Source organism: Heptranchias perlo, chromosome 28 (genome assembly GCF_035084215.1).
Source record: "Heptranchias perlo isolate sHepPer1 chromosome 28, sHepPer1.hap1, whole genome shotgun sequence".
In the NCBI taxonomy this organism is placed as follows: domain Eukaryota; kingdom Metazoa; phylum Chordata; class Chondrichthyes; order Hexanchiformes; family Hexanchidae; genus Heptranchias; species Heptranchias perlo.
The window spans coordinates 26,154,264-26,173,877 of record NC_090352.1 but is presented as its reverse complement, the minus strand read 5'-3'; the positions used below and the strand labels follow the sequence as shown (position 1 = coordinate 26,173,877).

The window sequence follows — 19,614 nt, the reverse complement described above, 5'->3', positions numbered from 1 at the left end:
GTTCCAAGACTATTTTCTTCATTATTCTGAGCTATGGTATTCATAAACAAAGGAAAATAACTTCAATGTAATTTTTATTTATTGTACAGATGTATTTTCCTCCTTATTTACATTGTTCTTTTCATGTTGTCTTTCTCATGTTTGCCTAATTTATGGACCTTGCCAGAAGAAGCAGTAACTCCTCATTTGTTACTTGTTAAATACAGCTTGTATTTACAGTGAGTTGTGTTAAAAGTGTGAATCTGAATTTGTTGCTGAAGATCAATTGATTTATAGTGTAAAAGAGCTACTCATCGAATGTGTGATGGTCAAACCTTTTTTTCAATAAGTTGTTATTTTAAGATTGAACAACTTGCTTTATGAATTTTCATGAAACCACAAAGAAAACACATTTTTGAAAATATTTTTATTAAATATATAAATCCTTTTTAGAAAGGGCACAAAATTCTAGATCTACAAATTTATGAATGTCCTGGTTTACTTTAATAATGGCTGTAAAAAAAAAGCATACCCAGTAAAATATACATTAAAAGCTTACCTGTATCTCCAAACAAAATAATTAGCTTGATAGGGTTTTAAGTTGTTGATTAGAACTGTCTTTTAAAATTTGACAGACATTGCACGATTGTAGCCATTAGGAAATAATTGATATTCCTTATCATTGCAGGGACTTCTATTAAAAGAACAATTAATAGAAGATACATACTGGGGAATAATGGGTTGTCGTCTGTACTTAATAGTAATGAGTGTGGTCAATGGAAATCTGAAGAGGATTTTTTTTGTGAAATAGGAATGATCGTTTTCGTAACAGTTTTTCCTGGTAACTTCAATCTACCATATGTCAAAAAAAGCAAATGAGAGAAGTGAAAATAACACTAGGTTACTGAACAAGGAGCAAATTCATGAACCATAACTTTACATATCTTAATTTGGTGCAATAAGTTTTTGTATTATTAAATTCCATCAATATTTACTGTTGCCTTTTGTCAATCTTTTACAATTAGGAACAGCTGGAGCAGAAATGAGACATTTCCCCACCAAACAAAAAGTAAAACTGAAAAATAATTCAATAAAGGCTACCTTTATGACTAGCATTAATCCATTAGCAGGTTAGTTGCCTATCCTCTCAGATGAGGAATGGTGTGATGGCAATGTGGCGAGGGGGGATAGCAGTGAAATTGGAATAAGGAGCATTCATCAAATTATCAACAACTAATCAGTTGTGATTACCAACAGCCAAATTGTCTTAATCAAGGTGGTTTTTTGGGCCTTTGAAGTGTTGTTCTCAGCGTGGGACCGCAGTCTGAAATGCAAGCGCCTGCTCTTAGGATTCCGATTTCTTGTAGATTTTTGGATTTCTAGTACAATATTTCCCTTCAACGAAAATTGTTTGCAAAAAGAAAGATGTGCATTCATAAGCACCTTATTGAATCTCTCCACAACATTCCAGTATTTCATATGAATTGCTTTGAAGTGCAAGCTCTATTAATAAGAAATAGGAGCAGGAGTAGGCCATATGGCCCCTTGAACCTGCTCCGCCATTCAATAAGATCATAGCTGATCTTCTACCTTAACTCCACTTTCCTGCCCTAAGGGAAGACACTGATTTCCTTAGTGTCCAAACATCTATCGATCTCTGTCTTGGATATACTCAACGACTGAGCATCTACAGCCCTCTGGGTTAAAGAATTCCATAGATTCACAACCCTCTGAGTGAAGAAATTTTTTGCCTCATATCCGTCCTAAATGGCAGACCCCTTATCTTGAAACTATGACACCTAGTTCTAGACTCTCCAGTTAGGGGAAACAGCCTCTCAGTGTCTATCCTGTCAAGCTCTTTAAGAATTTTATACGTTTCAGTGAGATCACCTCTCATTCATCTAAATTCCAGAGAACAAAGGCCTATTCTACTCAATCTCCCCTCATTGGACAACCCTCTCATCCCAGGAATCAATCTAATGAACCTTCATTGCACCCCCTCTAAGCCAAGTATATCCTTCCTTGCGTAAGGAGACCAAAACTATACACAGTAGTCCAGGTGTGGTCTCACCAGAGCCCTATATAATTGCAGCAAGACCTCCTTACTCTTATATTCCAACCCCCTTGCAATAAAGGCTAACATACCATTTGCCTTCCTAATTACTTGCTGTACCTGCATGTTAACTTTCTGTGATTCATGTACAAGGACACCCAAATCCCTCTGAATACCAACATTTCTTAGTCTCTCACCTTTTTAAAAAAAAAAATCTGCTTTTCTGTTCTTCCTACCAAAGTGGATAATTTCACATTTCCCCAATTATACTCCATCTGCCACCTTCTCACCCATTCACTTAACCTATCTATATCCCTTTGTAGCCTCTTTGCGTCCTCACAGCTTACTTTCCCACCTAGCTTTGGATACATTACACTCTGTTCCCTCATCTAAGTCATTGATATATATTGTAAATAGCTGAGGCCCAAACACTGATCCTTGCGGCACCCTACTAGTTACAACCTGCCAACCCGAAAATGACCTGCTTACTCCTACTCTCTGTTTTCTGTCCGTTATCGAATACTCAATCCATGCTAATATATTACCCCCAATCTCATGTGCCCTAATCTTGTGTAACAACCTCTTGTGTGGCACCTTATCGAATTTGCTTATTGTTCTGTAAGCAAATGTAGCCATTGTGTGCCCAGCAACATCCCAGAAATAGCATTGACTTAATTTTGTTTCCTGAGCTAGGATGTTGGCCAGAGCACTAGGAGAACTCCCTGCTATTCTTACAAATATGCCACAGGACCTTTAGTATCCACTTGAACTAGCCTTCATTTAACATCTGATCTAAATGACAGCACCTCCAACAATCCAGCACTCCTTCAGTGTTGCCCGAGAATATGTGCTTATGTCCTGCTTGACCAGCAAAACCTCAAGGCCTCTTTTACTCTTTTCAAATTTGTGATATCTCCTCTGTGGGCCTTACATTTCACCTTGATTTGCCAATAAAAAAAGAAACCAATGGCAGGCTGGATAGATGAATTCCTTGTAAATTGATCAACTGCCCATCTGGTGAGCCCATGCAAGGTTCCTTTCTGAACTACAGACTCCTATTTCCCAAGGTTCATATCATTTAGACAAGTAAAGAATTGTGGGGGGTAGGAGGAAGAGCTTTATATAGTGGCTTCTTAATTGATCCTGAACAGCGGTGACAAAATTCTGTTTCTAGAGCAGTGGGACCTTATAACTGGTATGCACACAAGGCAATCCTGAGACAGTTACCCTATCCACATTTCATCCTTTGAGAGATGGCTATGTTGTCAGATAAGTGATAAAGCACAGATGAAAATACACATTCGTGTAGTGCAGTATTTATGAGCAATCAAATGACTATATTTTTGTTTGTTTTAGATAGAATAGATGTAAATATTCAATTAGGTAACTTTATTTTTACAAATGTGCTGACCAGCTAAGATGTTCAAAGATACAAATATTCTGGGTAATGCCTTTATGTACCCAGGATAGGTCTACAATACAGTGGTAAGATCTAGAATACATTGCAAGAAAATGTTGAGAAGAAATAATTTTACAAGTTGTAAGTCTCCATAGCAGGGCACAACAGGAACTTAGGAAGCAAACCACTGAAATATACGATCTTAAAATAATTCTTGTTGAATGTGAGTGGGTGGTCCTATTGTAACAACCAGATCTTTGTTTGAAAATGTAAACCATGAAGGTAAAGCACATTCTTTACTAACAGGGAATGGAGCAGCTGGATAAATTCACTATTGTGCAATTTACACATAGCAAAGGGCAAATGACCACTTAGCTTAAAGTACCCAAGTATTTCTATCTGCCCTTGTGCCATCATATATGAAAATGTCCTTCTTAATCTGCATGTCAGAATTAATTTATATTCTGTGTGTCTGAAACTTAAAATGAGCGCAAGCTTCAATTTCCCTTGTGGTGAATCTTAATGCTCCAGCAGCAGTCCTGTCAAAAATGATTCTTTGTACTGTCGTTTTTAAGATTGCATAATTTACATCTGTCATATTCCATTAGTGTGTAAAGTCCCAAATATCTATATATTACTCTTGCTTGGTGTGAGTCAGGCAGATTTAGGCTTTAGCTGAAATAGATTCTTTCGAAAGGTTGAAAATGTGATTCTTGTGTTTTCGTATTGTATGTACAACCCATTTTTGACTTTATTGCCTAGAAAAAAACACAGGTCAAAATCACCGTGGGTTTTTATTGCAAGTGATTACACACAGAAAAACACACAGGTCAAATATTTCCATGGGTTTTACTGCATTTGACCAAATTCAATGACATTAAAATGCCGTGATAAAGGGATGAAAAGATAAGTTTCATTATAAAAATGTGGCAAAATTCTCATTTCCCACTTTAATTGCTTACGTTTTACATTGGATGCTGTTACGTGTTACATTTTTTATAAGTAATTTTTATCTGAGCAGTATTAGAATTTGTTGCACCTTTTTATCACACATGTAACATACTAAACACACATCCTAATATTTTTTATAGTAAATCTGATCTGGCACTTTAAGTCAAAATCAGATATGAAATGTTACAAACTGATGCATATTTTAGAGAGACATGAACAAGCACTGACAGTACTTTGCATTGTAAATATCTACTAATATGTATTTAACCAGGTTTAATTGAATTTGGAATTGTAACAACAATGATCAGTTAGAAAGACAAAAATGTAATCACCAGGGTTGTAACACTGTAGTAATTATTTGGAAGTACATACTCTTTTTAATCTACTGTTTTCTCTGTCTATGCACCTCCAAGGCTGAGAGGAAGGAGAGATGTTCTGTTCTCATGCTACTGCCAAAGATGCTGCAAGCCAGCCAGCAGCACATTTGAGAGTGACCTGGTAGAGATGCTCCATCCAATTTTCTCTCTGCTTTGTGGGAGGATGCCTGGACACTGCTAGGCAGATTCCTGTACTGCAAAGCTGAGATCAGGTCGTCAGCAGAATGGAGGCTTGAACCTGCCTCCCTCCCTTTGATGCACACTATTGCTCAAATATGCACTACTACATCAGTTATAACATCATAAAGTTCTGGTAACATCTGGTTCACAATTAGCTGTTTATTCAAATAGAATCATGAAGCTGTGTTTCATGTGCAGAAATTATTACTCCGACTCTAAGTGTATAAGATTCAATTTTGATGAAAAGTCATATTTTTACTTGGAATCACAGAAAGGTGACAGCATGGAAGGAGGCCATTTGGCCCATCGAGTCCATGCCAGCTGTATGCAAGAGCAATCCAGCTAGTCCCACTCCCTATACCTATCCCTATCCCTGTAGCCCTGCAATCTTTTTCCTTTCAAGTACTTATCCAGTTCCCTTTTGAAAGCCATGATTGAATCTGCCTCCACCACCCCCTCGGGGAGTGCATTCCAGATGCTAACCACTCTCTATGTAAAAAAGTTTTTCCTCATATCACCTGTGGTTCTTTTGCCAATCACTTGAAATCTGTGCCTTCTGGTTCTTGATCCTTCTGCCATTGGAAACAGTTTCTCTCTATGTATTCTGCTAAACCCTTTATGATTTTGAATACCTCTATCCTCAACCTTCTCTGTTCCAAAGAGATCAACCCCAGCTCCTGTGGTCAATCCACGTAACTAAGGTCCCTCATCCCCGGAATCATTCTAGTAAATCTTTTCTGCAATCTTTCAAAGGCCTTCACATCTTTCAGTGCGACACAATACTCCAGTTGTGGCCGAACCAGTGTTTTATAAAGGTTCATCGTGACTTCCTTGCTTTAGTACTCAATGCCTCTATTTATAAAGCCCAGGATTCCGGATACTTTTTTAACTGCTTTCTCAACCTGCCCTGCCACCTTCAATGATTTGTGTATATATATCCCCAGATCTCTCTGTTCTTGTACCCCTTTTAGAATTGTGCCCTTTTGTTTATATTGCCTCTCCTCATTCTTCCTACCAAAATGTATGACCTCACATTTTTCTTGTGGTTTACAAATGAAAATGTTACTTTTCCTTATTCTGAGCAGGAATTTTCAGATGATTCCTTCAATAAGATACTGAGAGAACAACACTCATTAAAAATCTAGAACCAATACTTGCAAAAAGATTTCAGTAAGTGTTTTGTGTGGGTGGGGGGGGGGGGTGGCGGAGAGAGGAATGATGCTTATTTATCATAGACTCCGAATACTGGCATTGAATATCAATACAATGTTGGAAAATGTGAGGTTATGCACTTTGGCATGAAAAATCGGAGAGCAAGTTATTATCTCAATGGCGAGAAACTGGAAAGTACTGCAGTACAAAGGGATCTGGGGGTCCTAGTGCAAGAAAATCAAAAGGTTAGTATGCAGGTGCAGCAGGTGATCAAGAAGGCCAACGGAATGTTGGCTTTTATTGCTAGGGGGATAGAATATAAAAATAGGGAGGTATTGCTGCAGTTATATAAGGTATTAGTGAGACCGCACCTGGAATACTGCATACAGTTTTGATGTCCATACTTAAGAAAAGACATACTTGCTCTCGAGGCAGTACAAAGAAGGTTCACTCGGTTAATCCCGGGAATGAGGGGGCGGACATATGAGGAGAGGTTGAGTAGATTGGGACTCTACTCATTGGAGTTCAGAAGAATGAGAGGCGATCTTATTGAAACATATAAGATTGTGAAGGGGCTTGATCGGGTGGATGCGGTAAGGATGTTCCCAAGGATGGGTGAAACTAGAACGAGGGGGCATAATCTTAGAATAAGGGGCTGCTCTTTCAAAACTGAGATGAGGAGAAACTTCTTCACTCAGAGGGTAGTAGGTCTGTGGAATTTGCTGCCCCAGGAAGCTGTGGAAGCTACATCATTAAATAAATTTAAAACAGAAATAGACAGTTTCCGAGAAGTAAAGGGAATTAGGGGTTACGGGGAGCGGGCAGGAAATTGGACATGATTTTAGATTTGAGGTTAGGACCAGATCAGCCATGATCTTATTGAATGGCGGAGCAGGCTCGAGGGGCCGATTGGCCTACTCCTGCTCCTATTTCTTATGTTCTTATAAATACCACCATTGTCACATGTGTGAGACACCACTGTTGTGACAAATGTTTCCAGCTGTACTCTAGTAATTTGGCATCAAATATGCAAAAAAGATTTGCATTAAACATTAAATATTTGAGGTAGGAATGAGTATTTTGCAGTCAGTGCCTTAGTTGATTAATGCTTTGTCAGCATTTTATGTTCATTAAAGGCTTACTGTAAGCTTGACAGGTGGTAGGTCAGTAAGGGACTTGAGACAATACAAGGATTTAATAAATTAGTTTCAAATAGTTCTTATTTCCATATATCACCAGCATTCCCAAGTGTGATTAAGTCACTGTATAGTGGCATTACTAGTTTGTAATTGCCAGTTATAAACCTGTGACTTACAGATATAATTGTGCTTTTTGAAGCTCTGTGATTTAAGTTTTTAATCCATCTGTGTTATCTAGGGCTATGAAAAGATTTGTCAAAAATAATGAATATTTGGGAAATGTGTTAAAAGAAAGTATTAAAAAGGTCATCGACAGCAAGTTGCATCCTAAAATTAGAAGGAACATTTTTATTTGTAAATGTTTGAGAATTTTTTTTAAAAGGTGAATTTTGTGATCATCATGGAGAAAGTTGTCTGCTAGGAAGTTAAATGTTTTTTTTTACATCCAACATCGGCAGTAAGCACTACCAAATCAGCATAGCTCACATCAGATGCAGAGTAAATGTGTATGAGCTTTACCGTCACAATGTGCCTAAACTCCATCCTCATTATTACACTTGTGTACAATTCCATTTTGCAATCCAGGCATCCTGGCACTTAGTACCAAATCATCTGTATTTTGGTACTGGGTTCTTGTACCAAATCGGAACTGGAACAAAACTTCTCAAACTTTGGGATTCTTGCAGCCAAGGAAGAGGAAACTTGTATGCTATCAAGGCAAATCCCATAGGTGCGCTGTTATTTTGTTTGAATCCAATGAGGGGATTAAAATGGCAAAATGTGCTTTTGACATCCTACCACAACCCTCATTGAGCAAATTTTAGGCATGCTGGAATGTCTCAAAATTCTGCAGAATACCACTTGAATGCAATCTTTTGGGATATAGACCAGAGCAGACAACACAACTGATGAGAATTCTGCCTTCTGTCCAGGACGGCCAAAGTATATTGCTGGACTAAAGATAATTTGAGTCCCTGCTCTTTCTCCCAAAGGTAATCGCTGTGCATTCCAAGGTGGTTTGATTTACCCAACCAATTCTTAAGAAAGTGAAGAGTCTGGATTCATGGAGGCACTGATCAGTCTTAGTAAGCACCGTTGAAATGTACATTGGCTATTGCTAGGCAAAAGTATGTGATGAATTAAGCAATATGATATTCAGTTTGTGAGTGAGATTGGCAGTGTTGGGTTACAAGATCCAAATATTAGTAAATATGACAAATAATGGTATTACGGGCCAATTAACTTTTAATATATATTTAACCAAGGTAGTTCATTGAGGTTACACACCTTGTTCACATTGTGGTACCTTGGGAAAGGGTTCTCTTGGGTGATCATTAGCAAAACCAGAAGAGGATTATATGTATAATCTCCTGTCTAGTGGCATGAAATCTGTCATTTAACATAGAAGGTAGACGCTTTGTGTAACCCTTAATCCAGGGGCTGATACCTAAAAACAGTGCAGAGCCCACTTATCAATTATCTGAGGTGGAACTGTATTGAGTTTGAGCTCCAATATGCTTGGGGGGACCCAAAGCTAATTCCAAATCCGTACTCATATTTTATCCCATGAAACCAAATAAAATGTAAAAAAAAATCATTGTGAGACAGGTCAGTTTCAGAAGAGGGGAAAAAATTGGGGAAATACTAACCTCTCCTGGATGAACACCCCTCTCAAAGATAATATTTTGGGTAGTGAAGGTACCAAAAATGGACAGCAGCTATAAGCCACTACTTAGGCATCAATGGAGCAGCAGAATTTTTGTGAAAATCTATTGAAATCTTGCATAGGGCATGCAAATTCTTTTCACAAATCTGACTTCCACTTGTCATGATTTTAGTCACATTTCTGTGTCAACATTGTAAATTGCTATGTCAGTATATCCCAAAAAATTCTGCTATGATGTAGTTGAAAGAACTTGCATTTATATAGCACCTTTCATGCCCTCAGGATGTCCCAATTCACTTCACAGCTAATGAAATACTTTTGAAGTGTAGTCACTGTTGTAATGTAATGCCTCGCCAGCGACGCCCACATCCCATGAATGAATAATAAAAAAAAAATACAGCAAGGTCCCAAAAACAACAATGAGATAAATGACCAGATAATCCATGTTGGCTGCGGGATAAATATCAGCCAGGGCAGCAGAACTTACTTTTTCTTCTTCAAATCATGTCATGAAATTTTTTTATGCCCCGCTGAGAGGCCAGACAGGGCTTTGGTTTAACAGCTCAACCAAAAGCCAGCACCTCTGACAGTGCAGTATTCTACTGATGTGTCAGTCTGGATTATGTGCTGAAGTCTTCGGCGTGAGCTTGAAACCACGACCATCTGACTCAGACGAGAGTGCTACCACTGAGCCGAGGCTGACACCCTCCGGTAGCTACTAGACCGTTCCATGGAGTGAACTTATGAAGTTTCTCTCCTAATTCCATTACCATCTTGAATACAAGTTCTTTTTTAAATACATCAATTGACCAAAGTACATCAACAACAATAACTTGCATTTATATAGCACTTTAATGTAGTAAAACGCCCCAAGGTGCTTCACAGGAGCATTATCAAACAAAATTTGACACCGAGCGACATGAGATATTATGACAGGTGACCAAGAGCCTGGTCAAAGAGGTAGGTGTTAAGGAGTGTCTTAAAGTAGGAGAGCGAGGTGGAGAGATTTAGGGAGGGAATTTGGAACTTAGGGCCAAGGCAGCTGAAGGCACGGCTGCCAATGGTGGGCGATGGAAATTAGGGATGCCAAGAGGCCAGAATTGGAGGAGTACAGAGATCTTGTTAGGTTGTAGGGCTGGAGGAGGTTACAGGGATAGGGATAGGGAGGGGGCGAGGCCATAGAGGGATTTGGACACAAGGATGAAAAATTTAAGTTCAAAGCATTGCCGGACCGGGTGCCGATGTAGGTCAGTGAGCATAAGGGTGATGGGTGAACGGGACTTGGTGCAAGTTAGGATACTATAACCAATAAAAAAAAGTATACCTCTGTGTCGATCAGTTTGCTTATCATAATCTGCAAATTGTTCCAGGAAACATTTTTAATGTTAGTTGATGGGTACTACCACAGGAAATGATCAAGGGCTCAATTTTAAACTTAAATTGCGGGGTGGGGGGTGTGTGCAAAAATTGCAAAAATGCAGAGCAGATTCGTAAGCCGGCTCCAACCCGCCAACTTCCGAGTTCCCCACAGACGCACCTGTGTGTGTGCGCGTGCACTTTCCGAATCAATTAAAGCCGGTGGGATGATAGTTGAAGAACCAAATGTACCTCATTGAGGTACTTAAGTTACTTGTGACATATTAGATAGTTAGAACAATTTTTTAACTTACCTGGGCGACTTTCCCACTGCTTCCAATTCACACCTGGTGAAATCAGGTGTGAAGGGCCAGATCAGGCAAAAATAAATGTAATAAATTAAATTAAAAAACCATTGCACAAAGTTAAAACGCAAAATCAACCTACCTTTCCACCCTTCTCCGATGTCTTCCTCTCCGATGTCCCTCTTGACCCCCGATGTCTCCCTCTCCGATCTTACCCCTTCCCCCGATGTCCCTCTCTGATGTCCCTCTCAGCTCCGGATGCCCCTCTCCGATCTCCCCCCTCTTCCCCCTTGATCTTCCCCTCTCCCCCCTGATTTCTCCCCCTGATCTTCCTCTCTCTCTCTCTCTCTTCCCCCCCCCCCCCCCCCCCACCCCGCCGATCTGTTCCAGCGCCGGAGGACGTCTCTCCTCTCTCTCTCTTCCGTCCCCGCCCCCAGCGTTGCAGCTCCTGTCGGCAGCCAGCCGGAAAGAACTTTAATCACCATTAATTACATAATGATCGTGTCAGAAAAGGTAAGTTTTTTTTTTATTCTGGTTTGCCACGCGCACCTTCACCTCCTCGCTGCCAACCTGCCACCATTTCAAAATTGAGCCCCAAATATCTAATGAAACACACTGCACTACACTTTATCATGCATATATTATACAGAGGTTAGTTTAATGCTTGTCGTAGGAAAACTTGAATATTAATGAATTCTCAAATCATTTGTTCTGGAAAATAAATATTGGGTTGCAATTATAAACATTGAACAACTACTCTATTAGGAGTTCTTATGGTTGCATCCCCCTCCATAATTGGTGCCATTTAGATGGTGGCTAATGAAACCTATCTTTAAAAAAAAATCTTAGTAGTTTATCCTTTCTGAAGGTATTAAAATTCCTGTTGTTTTTCATGAGTTTGTGCTTGAATTCTTGCTAATCACAGTCTGCTGGAACCTCAGGGCACTTTCTTTGGGGGGAGGGGGTGCTGGAGGTAAGAAAAATGCAATTATAACACAAAGCTGCACCTCTACGCAAAAAGACCTGGTGCCTCATTTAGATGTTGAAGATTTCTAATATCTTCACTGGAATGGTGAATATAGCCAAATAAAAAAGCTGCAAAATATTTAAACTCAAGATGACTTGTCAGATCTGGCATAGATGGGTGACGTTCTTGTGGCAGGATTCCAACAAAATGTGGTGTTCTGCTTAAATGTATAATTTTCTTTCAAATTATCACTGAGTTTATGTAGCATAGCGCAGCGTTTTGGAACAGCAACATGCTGAGTTATGGAATGGTTGTAAACAATTTCACAACACCAAGTTATAGTCCAGCAATTTTATTTTAATTTCACAAGCTTTTGGAGGCTTCCTCCTTCCTCAGGTGAATTTTGTGGAAAATTCACCTGAGGAAGGAGGAAGCCTCCGAAAGCTTGTGAAATTAAAATAAAATTGCTGGACTATAACTTGGTGTTGTGAAATTGTTTACAATTGTCAACCCCAGTCCATCACCGGCATCTCCACATTATGGAATGGTGGGATCCAATTTACCCCATCACCACTAAGTTGCAACTCTCCGATCTGTTGCTGTCAGGAAACACTGAGCAAAGATCAAGAGCCCCTTGGAAGGAGGGAAATTCAGTATCATTGCAATCCCCAATTCCGGATTTCTTTCCCAGTTGGCTACAATCAGCTTGTAGCCTAGGTATGCTGGACTAAAAAAAAACCTGTGATTTAATGAGAAAAGTTAGTTTTAAAAAACAATTCAAACAACTTTTTGCTGGGGTTGACATTAAGTGGCCACTTTGCTGCAGTGAGTTGACCTCTCTTTGACACCAGTTTCACAGTCTATTGTTAAATTATAAACACCGAAACGTGCACATTTGGACAATTTTGAACAAAGAAAATTACAATGTAGAATTGCTTTTAGCAACCATCTCTCTAAGGTTTAGCAATTTTATTCTGCAACCCTTTTCATTATATGTAGTTTACGTCAAGGCTGGACAGAAGCAAAACAATATTGTTTGTATGGACCATTATTCTAGTATGTTGGGTTTCACTTTTTCACTTGTAGATTTTTTTTTCAGCTGAACTCCAGGCACTTCTATTTTTGATTCAGTTCTATCCCAGAAATTCGTGTCAGTTTGAAAGCAGAAGCACTATACTGTACACTCCAGCGCAACAGTGCTTTAAGGTGTTTTTAAATTTCACCATAGAACTGTAAGAATTGAATAAAACTGTAAACTGGCCTGAGGTGCTTCAGTTTTGTAATAAGCTGTTCAGTTGAGCACTGATGGAGACAAAAAGGAAAACAAATCCTACAGTGACAATGTTTCATCTAGTAAATCCAATAACTCACTAATTTCACTACATTTCTGTATGACTAAGCAAATCTGAGTCCTGAACCATAAGTAAAGTGAGCAATTTAATCATTAGGATCTATAGGTACATTGAAAAGCTGGTACAGTTTTTTTAAAAGTAGAATTTTTTTTTGCTCATGAAGGTGAAGAATGGTGATGAAAAGGATATTTTTGATTACTTCAGATTCCATATCCTAACAACCCTCTATTAGGGGGTAATCACTTCTTTCATGATTTTAAATATATTTCCTCTAGTTACTTGCTAACTGGTAGTTATTCCCTATTTACTTATCAAAACCCTTCACAATTTTGAACATTTCTATTAGATTATCCACTTAACCTTCTCTGTTTTAATGAAAAGAATCTGAGTTTCTCTAGTCTCTCTTCGTAACTGACACCTCTCATCCTTGGCATCGTCTTGGTGAATCTTTTCTGCTCTCTATGGCCTTCATATCCTTTCTAAAGTAAGATATCTAAAACTGGACAAAATATTCTAACTGCAGGCTAACTAATGATTTGTATAGGAATAAATGTTTGGCCAGTCTAATAAACATCATATTTAAATAGGTTAATTTATAGTGTCCCAAGTTGTCAAAACTAATAAACTAATGCACTCTTGTAGTTTGTAGAGAATTTATATCTAAAGTAGAAACTTCTTGTTAAATGTGATTTAAATATATATTAGTAAATAAGAATGATACAGAAGACCCTACAAATTAGTTTTTTTTGCCATAGAAAAAGTGGGCCTTGGGCAGACTTTTAGATTAAAGGAGAAGGGTATTCTAGTGGACCTATTACATAAGCCTAAGTTACAAAGGCAGCTACTTAACAGCAGCTTTCATTTCTCTCTTGCGGATGAATTTTATAGTTCCCAGTCAGAGGCAGCCAAAAAGCAAGCTTTTGTGTAGAATGAGCTCTCCAGTTCCATTATGAAGGGGGCATAGTGCATAATTTACTATGTATCCAAATGAAAAAAGGAGTACTGTTTAAGTCCTTAGTCATGCACAACAAAACAAAAATCTTCTATTCCTTGTCTTACTAAGCTATATGTTGAACCCTGAATGAAAATCTGTGCATCCATCACAGTGCTACACGTGCACATTTCTGCATCACAATTTTATAAAAAGCCAATCATTTTCCAATCTACAGAGATAATTTCCCACCAATGTGAGATTCTAATTAACTTAAGGAGTCATACGTTTACACCAGTCTGAGCTCTAATTGACCTGATGATCTGCCTAAGAACAATTAGCTTCTAATTGACTTCAATAATTCATTGTATAATATGTGATATAATTCTGTCCTTTTAAAACACTGCATCCTCCAACTTACTGAGCAGCATCACGGGAAATCTACTGGCTTAAAAAAACCCACTATCATTGCACATCTCTAATCAGCCATTTTACGAGTCCTCTGAACTGAAATATAAACCAAAGTTAACAGTGTATTAAAGTATTTATTATACATGATTGTCAGTGTGTACTCGGTCATTGTCAGGCATATTGACATCACGGATGCTGACCACCACCTCCTCTGCTGTTCTCAAAATGGTGGACTTCTCTACGTGCAGTGAAAAAATTTATAATTTTTTGTTTATAAGTTGTTATAAATAAGGCAGTTGTCATAGCTTTTCCTCTTGGCGAAAGAACAAATTCATCAGAATCAGCATTTTGGATAAATTGCAAGGTTCTTTAACATTGTTTGTGTTTTAGTTATGGTCACTGGAGCAAAGGTACTCTGCAGGTAGTTCACCTACCTTTCTTTACTCTACCTTTCTTTGGAGCTGTGTTCAGGAAATCCCTTTGTGTCACTTACTGGTTTAGGGAATCAGGACCCAACATCTAAAGTTTGTTTGTTATCCACACTACGGATAAGGTGGGTGCACAGCCAGAAGTCCAACCCCAGCCAATTTAGGGAGCTTGATAGACTATAGTTACATCAGCAACTGACCAGGAGTTCATTATCAGTGTTCTGCAACTCTGACTTCTTGCATGAAAGCAAGAAAAAGAGAATCCTCATCACAGTGGTGTGCTCTGAATGTCCAACATGCTGTATTACAGAGGGTCTGTGTCTGTAATTCTCTACATGGTGAGACATTAATTTTGACCATTTTATTCACAGAGAGGGAGGAATGCCACTGATTTTGGAAGGGCAGTCATCCTGGGTCACTCCCAGCAACCAATTATTGAGCAGCATAACAGAGTCAGCTGGGAATGGCATAAAGAATAGGCAAATCACAAAAAGAGGAGAGAAAATAACAAAATGTATAACAAAAAATATCCCAATGATAAGTAACTTTTCAGCTCACTCAAAGTAAGTAGAAAATAAGCTTTAAATTGTAAAGAACATTCACTCGGTGAACGTTTGCTTAACTTGAGCTTGTTTTAAATGAGTACAAAAGAAAAATGTCACCTCGTTAACTTCATCTGTAAACTACATATATGTCTGCTGCTGTGAATTGAGGCTATTTTCTTCTGACTACATTGACTATTGCTAAACTGAAGCTTCAGAATTTAAAAGAATTAACAGATCAGAGCTCAATTTCAGCTGCTGGAGTTAATTATCTTTGATACACAGTAACCTGTTCACTATCAGGTCATTCTGTACACTATTGCTGATTTTTATCAGGACACTGCAGATGAAAGCCTTTTTACGCTGTGCAAAGCTCTCATGTCCTTTTCCTACAAACAATAAAATGCCCTTAAACGATTCTGACATGATCAGCTCTCTTTACTGGGTAAATTCCAACCATTTTAATGCAATCTTTTTAAGATAACCAGTTGCAGTTTTTCCTGTGTTTTCAAGATGTTGAAATAAAATTCAATATTCCCTCCATCTCCGAATCAAAATCTATTCTTTGCACTATTATTTTCAGTGACAAAATAATTTAGATGTCATATTCTCTTAATGTAAAGTATTGCTCAAATCTTCATTCCTTGTTACTGTTGTCCTACAGCGAAGATTTTAAGTTTAACCGGAAACGATGAATTTTGAAAGGAGAAAGATCGTAGGAGGGTTTCTTTCCCATGCTGAGCTCACAGAGGACTTTCCCAACCACTGGGGCAAGCTTGAAACCATGACCTAGAAAATAAAAATGATCTGTAATAAAGGGATAGAAAGCTCCTAATTATAATTCACTCTCTCATTCAAAGTATAGGTAATGAATATATTCCAATAGTTTGTCAAGTGACTATCACACAAGAACTACTCCTACTACATGGAGTAAATACATAATCAGTGTTCCATGATGCTCTTATTCAATTCATTTAAAACACTAAACTATTAAACCCAATGAAGCTGCCATTCTAGACTGTGTAATTGGTGGGAATTTCCTCGGGGCTGCTCCCCGAGGAAATGCAGCAGAAGTCCTGTTAACACCCATCCGGGACTCCTGTTCCTCCTGGCCCGACAAAGGAAAACAAAAACCTTACTTGTTTGGACCTTTTCATCTTCTCAGTAGATCCCGACTCTTCAGCCTGGCAGGAAAGCCACAGAGGCTTCCGCGCTCAAGCCAGAATTACAATTGTAGATGAAGCCCGAGTATATCATCAGACCGTGATCTGCATATCGAAAGTAGGACCCACTGGCTTTGGGCAGGCCAGATCAGGGTGGCCCAAGTAAGCAACCCTGGCTATTTTAAAGAAAGAATGACTTTCACAACCTTAGGATGTCCAAAAGCACTTTACAGCCAATAAAGTACTTTTGAAGTTTAGTCACTGTTATAATGTAGGAAATGTGGTAGCCAATTTGCACCTTGCAAACTCCCACATTCAGCAATGAAATAAATGACCAGATAATCTGTTTTAGGTGTTGGTTGAGGGATAAATATTGGCCAGGACATTGGGAGAATTCCCCTGCTCTTCTTCAAATAATGCCATGGAGTCTTTTATGTCCACATGAGAGAGCAGAAGGGCCTCAGTTTAATATCTCATCTGAAAGATGGCACCTCCATACGGTGCAGCACTCCCTCAGTACTGCACTAAGATGTTAGCTTAGATTATGTGCTCAAGACTCTGGAGTGAGACTTGAACTCACTAACTTCTGACTCAGAGGCAAGATTGCTACCCCTGAGCCATGGCTGACACCCATGATGCCCCATTTTAACTGACCACCTGCCTGGTTTCTGCCAGACGGGTAGGGTTAAAATTGCCCCCATATGATTTGGCCTAAACTTGGACATACTTGGGAAAATTTGAATTTCTTTAATTCAGGTTGAGAAGCCGCTTCAGGACTCAACTCTGTTCTTTACTCTCTAAAATATACTGCCAACACCAAATGCATAAAAAAGTATTGAATTATCCAACGGTAACAATTTGCAATAAAGATATACTTTATGATGCTGTAAAATGACACAAAACTGCTGTGTAATTGGTTTTATAAAGGTAATATTTGGCAGACAGTAAGTCATAGACTGTAAGAGTGAGGTTTGAGCATCAGTAGAAGCCTCAAATTAGATTATTATCTTAGGCTGCACTTACTGCAGAACAGATGTGAGACCATTACGCAGACAGTACAATTTGCAGCCGGCACGACCCCCATTCTATTCTCATTACAAATCGCACTCTGGCTGCCAGGAGAGAGCTCTGCACTTGCGTACTCACACGCACAAAGCTGTGCTTCTTGCCAGTAAATGTTTTAAGTTTCAACAGCATAGGCAAGGGTAGCCGCTTTCCAAGAACATTTATACAAAAGACTGCTGCAGTTTATAAAAGTGCCTAGAAGCGCCAACACAGAACATTTTGTTAAACCCACTGAAATACCACACAGGTTATGTGGTGTGAGACTGTCTTCCCAACTGGATCTCACTCTTTGAGTAAAACCTGTGAAAATTGACACCGGGTTGCCCCACTGTCAAGAACCCCAAAACCCACTAAGGTGCCACCAAAAAAGAAAACACTTTTTTTGAAATACCCAATCATACCAATTAAACCAAAATGCCATTATCCTAATCGACTATGCACTCCAGTCCCTGTGATGGCAACCAGTCGTGGAAAGCCTTAAGCGTACCAGCAGACACCGCGTGCTCCCTCTCCAGGGCCACCCAGGGGCGGAGAACATCACGGAAGAGAGGCAGACAGTCGGAGCGAACCCCAACTGGATCTCAAACCACCGTGTGTAGATAAGAAGTGGACTTCTAACAGCAGCATTTCAACTCACCAAAAGCTAATTGATATAATTTATTATATTCATAATAATGTATTTTTAAAAATTATTCTTAGCTGATCTCAGCTAGGAGGTAATGATGGCTGTGGAGGATAAATTCAGCTCGAGTTTCTACACTTGATCACTATCCAGGGAAAGTGCGTGGCTTTAGACGGGATTAAACCTGACCAGGGCAGGGACGGGGGAGTAAATTTGCATCTTCTTGTATCGTCAGTCTGCCCACGGGGACATGGTAAATTTAAAATTCACATCCTTCTGCTCAAATCCCTCCAGGGCCTCGCCCCTCCCTAACTCTGTAACCACTTTGAGCCCTACAACCCTCCGAGAACTCTGCATTCCTCCAATTCTGGCCTCTTGTGTATCGTCGATTTCCTTCACTCCTCCATTGGTGGCCGTGTCTTTAGCTGTCTCAGTCCCAAGCTCTGGAACTCCCTCCCTAAACCTCTCCACATCTCTCACCTCCTTTAAGGCGCTCCTTAAAACCTACCTCTTTGACCAAGATTTTGGGCACTTGTCCTAATATCTCCTTATGTGGCTCGGTGTCAAATTTTGTTTGCTAATGCTCCAGTGAAGTGACTATGGACGTTTTACTATGTTAAAGACACTATATAAATGTTAGTTGTTGTTGTTGGTAGGTGCCTCCAAAATTTAAAAGCTTCCCTAGTATTATCTTTTGGTTTTGTTAATACTGTTGACTGCTGTGCGATTGACTCCACTCCAGAAACTGGGCTTTAAAAGCAGAAATTTTCCTCTCCTGCCCCACACAGTCCAATTAACTCAAGTATGCCAAGGATTTTCGGGTATCCCTGGCAGCAACAATTGTTAATGTTGTAAATGAAGAGAACACTATTATAGGCCCATCACAAAAAAATTACTGCAATTTCCAATGGGGCTGGAAACAGGCAAAGTCCTGCCAGATCTGAGTCCCACCTTCTTTATATTTCAAAATATACTTTATTTCATAAAATTTAGAAATACCACAATTCCAAGGCAATACAATACGAGGATCATACACATATTTACAATTTAAAACACAGTACATATCTTATAATACATGCTGTACAATACATGGTGGCCTTTCCCTAAAGAGCCTTTGCATAGGTTGCACCTCGCTTCAGTGCATCCTGCAGCACGTACCCCTGCTCCTTGGAGTGTACCAGTCGGCAACACTCAGTCATGGACAACCCCTTCAGCTGGAAGGCCGGTCTGAGTCCCACCACGTCGTGCACATTGTGCCTTGAAACCACTCTGCCTGGCCTTCAGCACTGCTGAAATCTTGCTGTCTGTGCTTCTGGTCCACAAACCTTACACTTGCTGTTGTCATGATTTTTGGTTATGCTTTTATGTCAATATTTAACATTGAAGCTGCCTATGTAAAGACAACGAAGGAGGGGCAATCAAATGCCAACCTTGCCAGCGACACCCATATCCCAAGAATGAACAAAAAAAATAAACATTTCTGATGTGCATATCCAATGCAAACATTGATTGATAAACTAACCAAATCACTTACACTGCTTTTTCAAAAAAATGTCCCCAATAATGGGGATTTTTT

At 39.2% G+C, this 19,614-nt stretch overlaps 1 protein-coding gene across 1 annotated transcript in view; it reads right to left on the bottom strand.

Annotated features, from left to right (window-relative positions):
• Positions 1–14,332: 14,332 nt before the first annotated feature.
• Positions 14,333–19,614, bottom strand: part of pipox (pipecolic acid oxidase) — a 55,409-nt gene continuing 50,127 nt past the window's right edge. Inside the window, exon 9 of the mRNA XM_068008241.1 lies at positions 14,333–15,977. Within this exon, the coding sequence (XP_067864342.1) occupies positions 15,847–15,977 (131 nt within the window). The 3' untranslated portion in view covers positions 14,333–15,846. The remainder of the gene's footprint in view (positions 15,978–19,614) is intronic.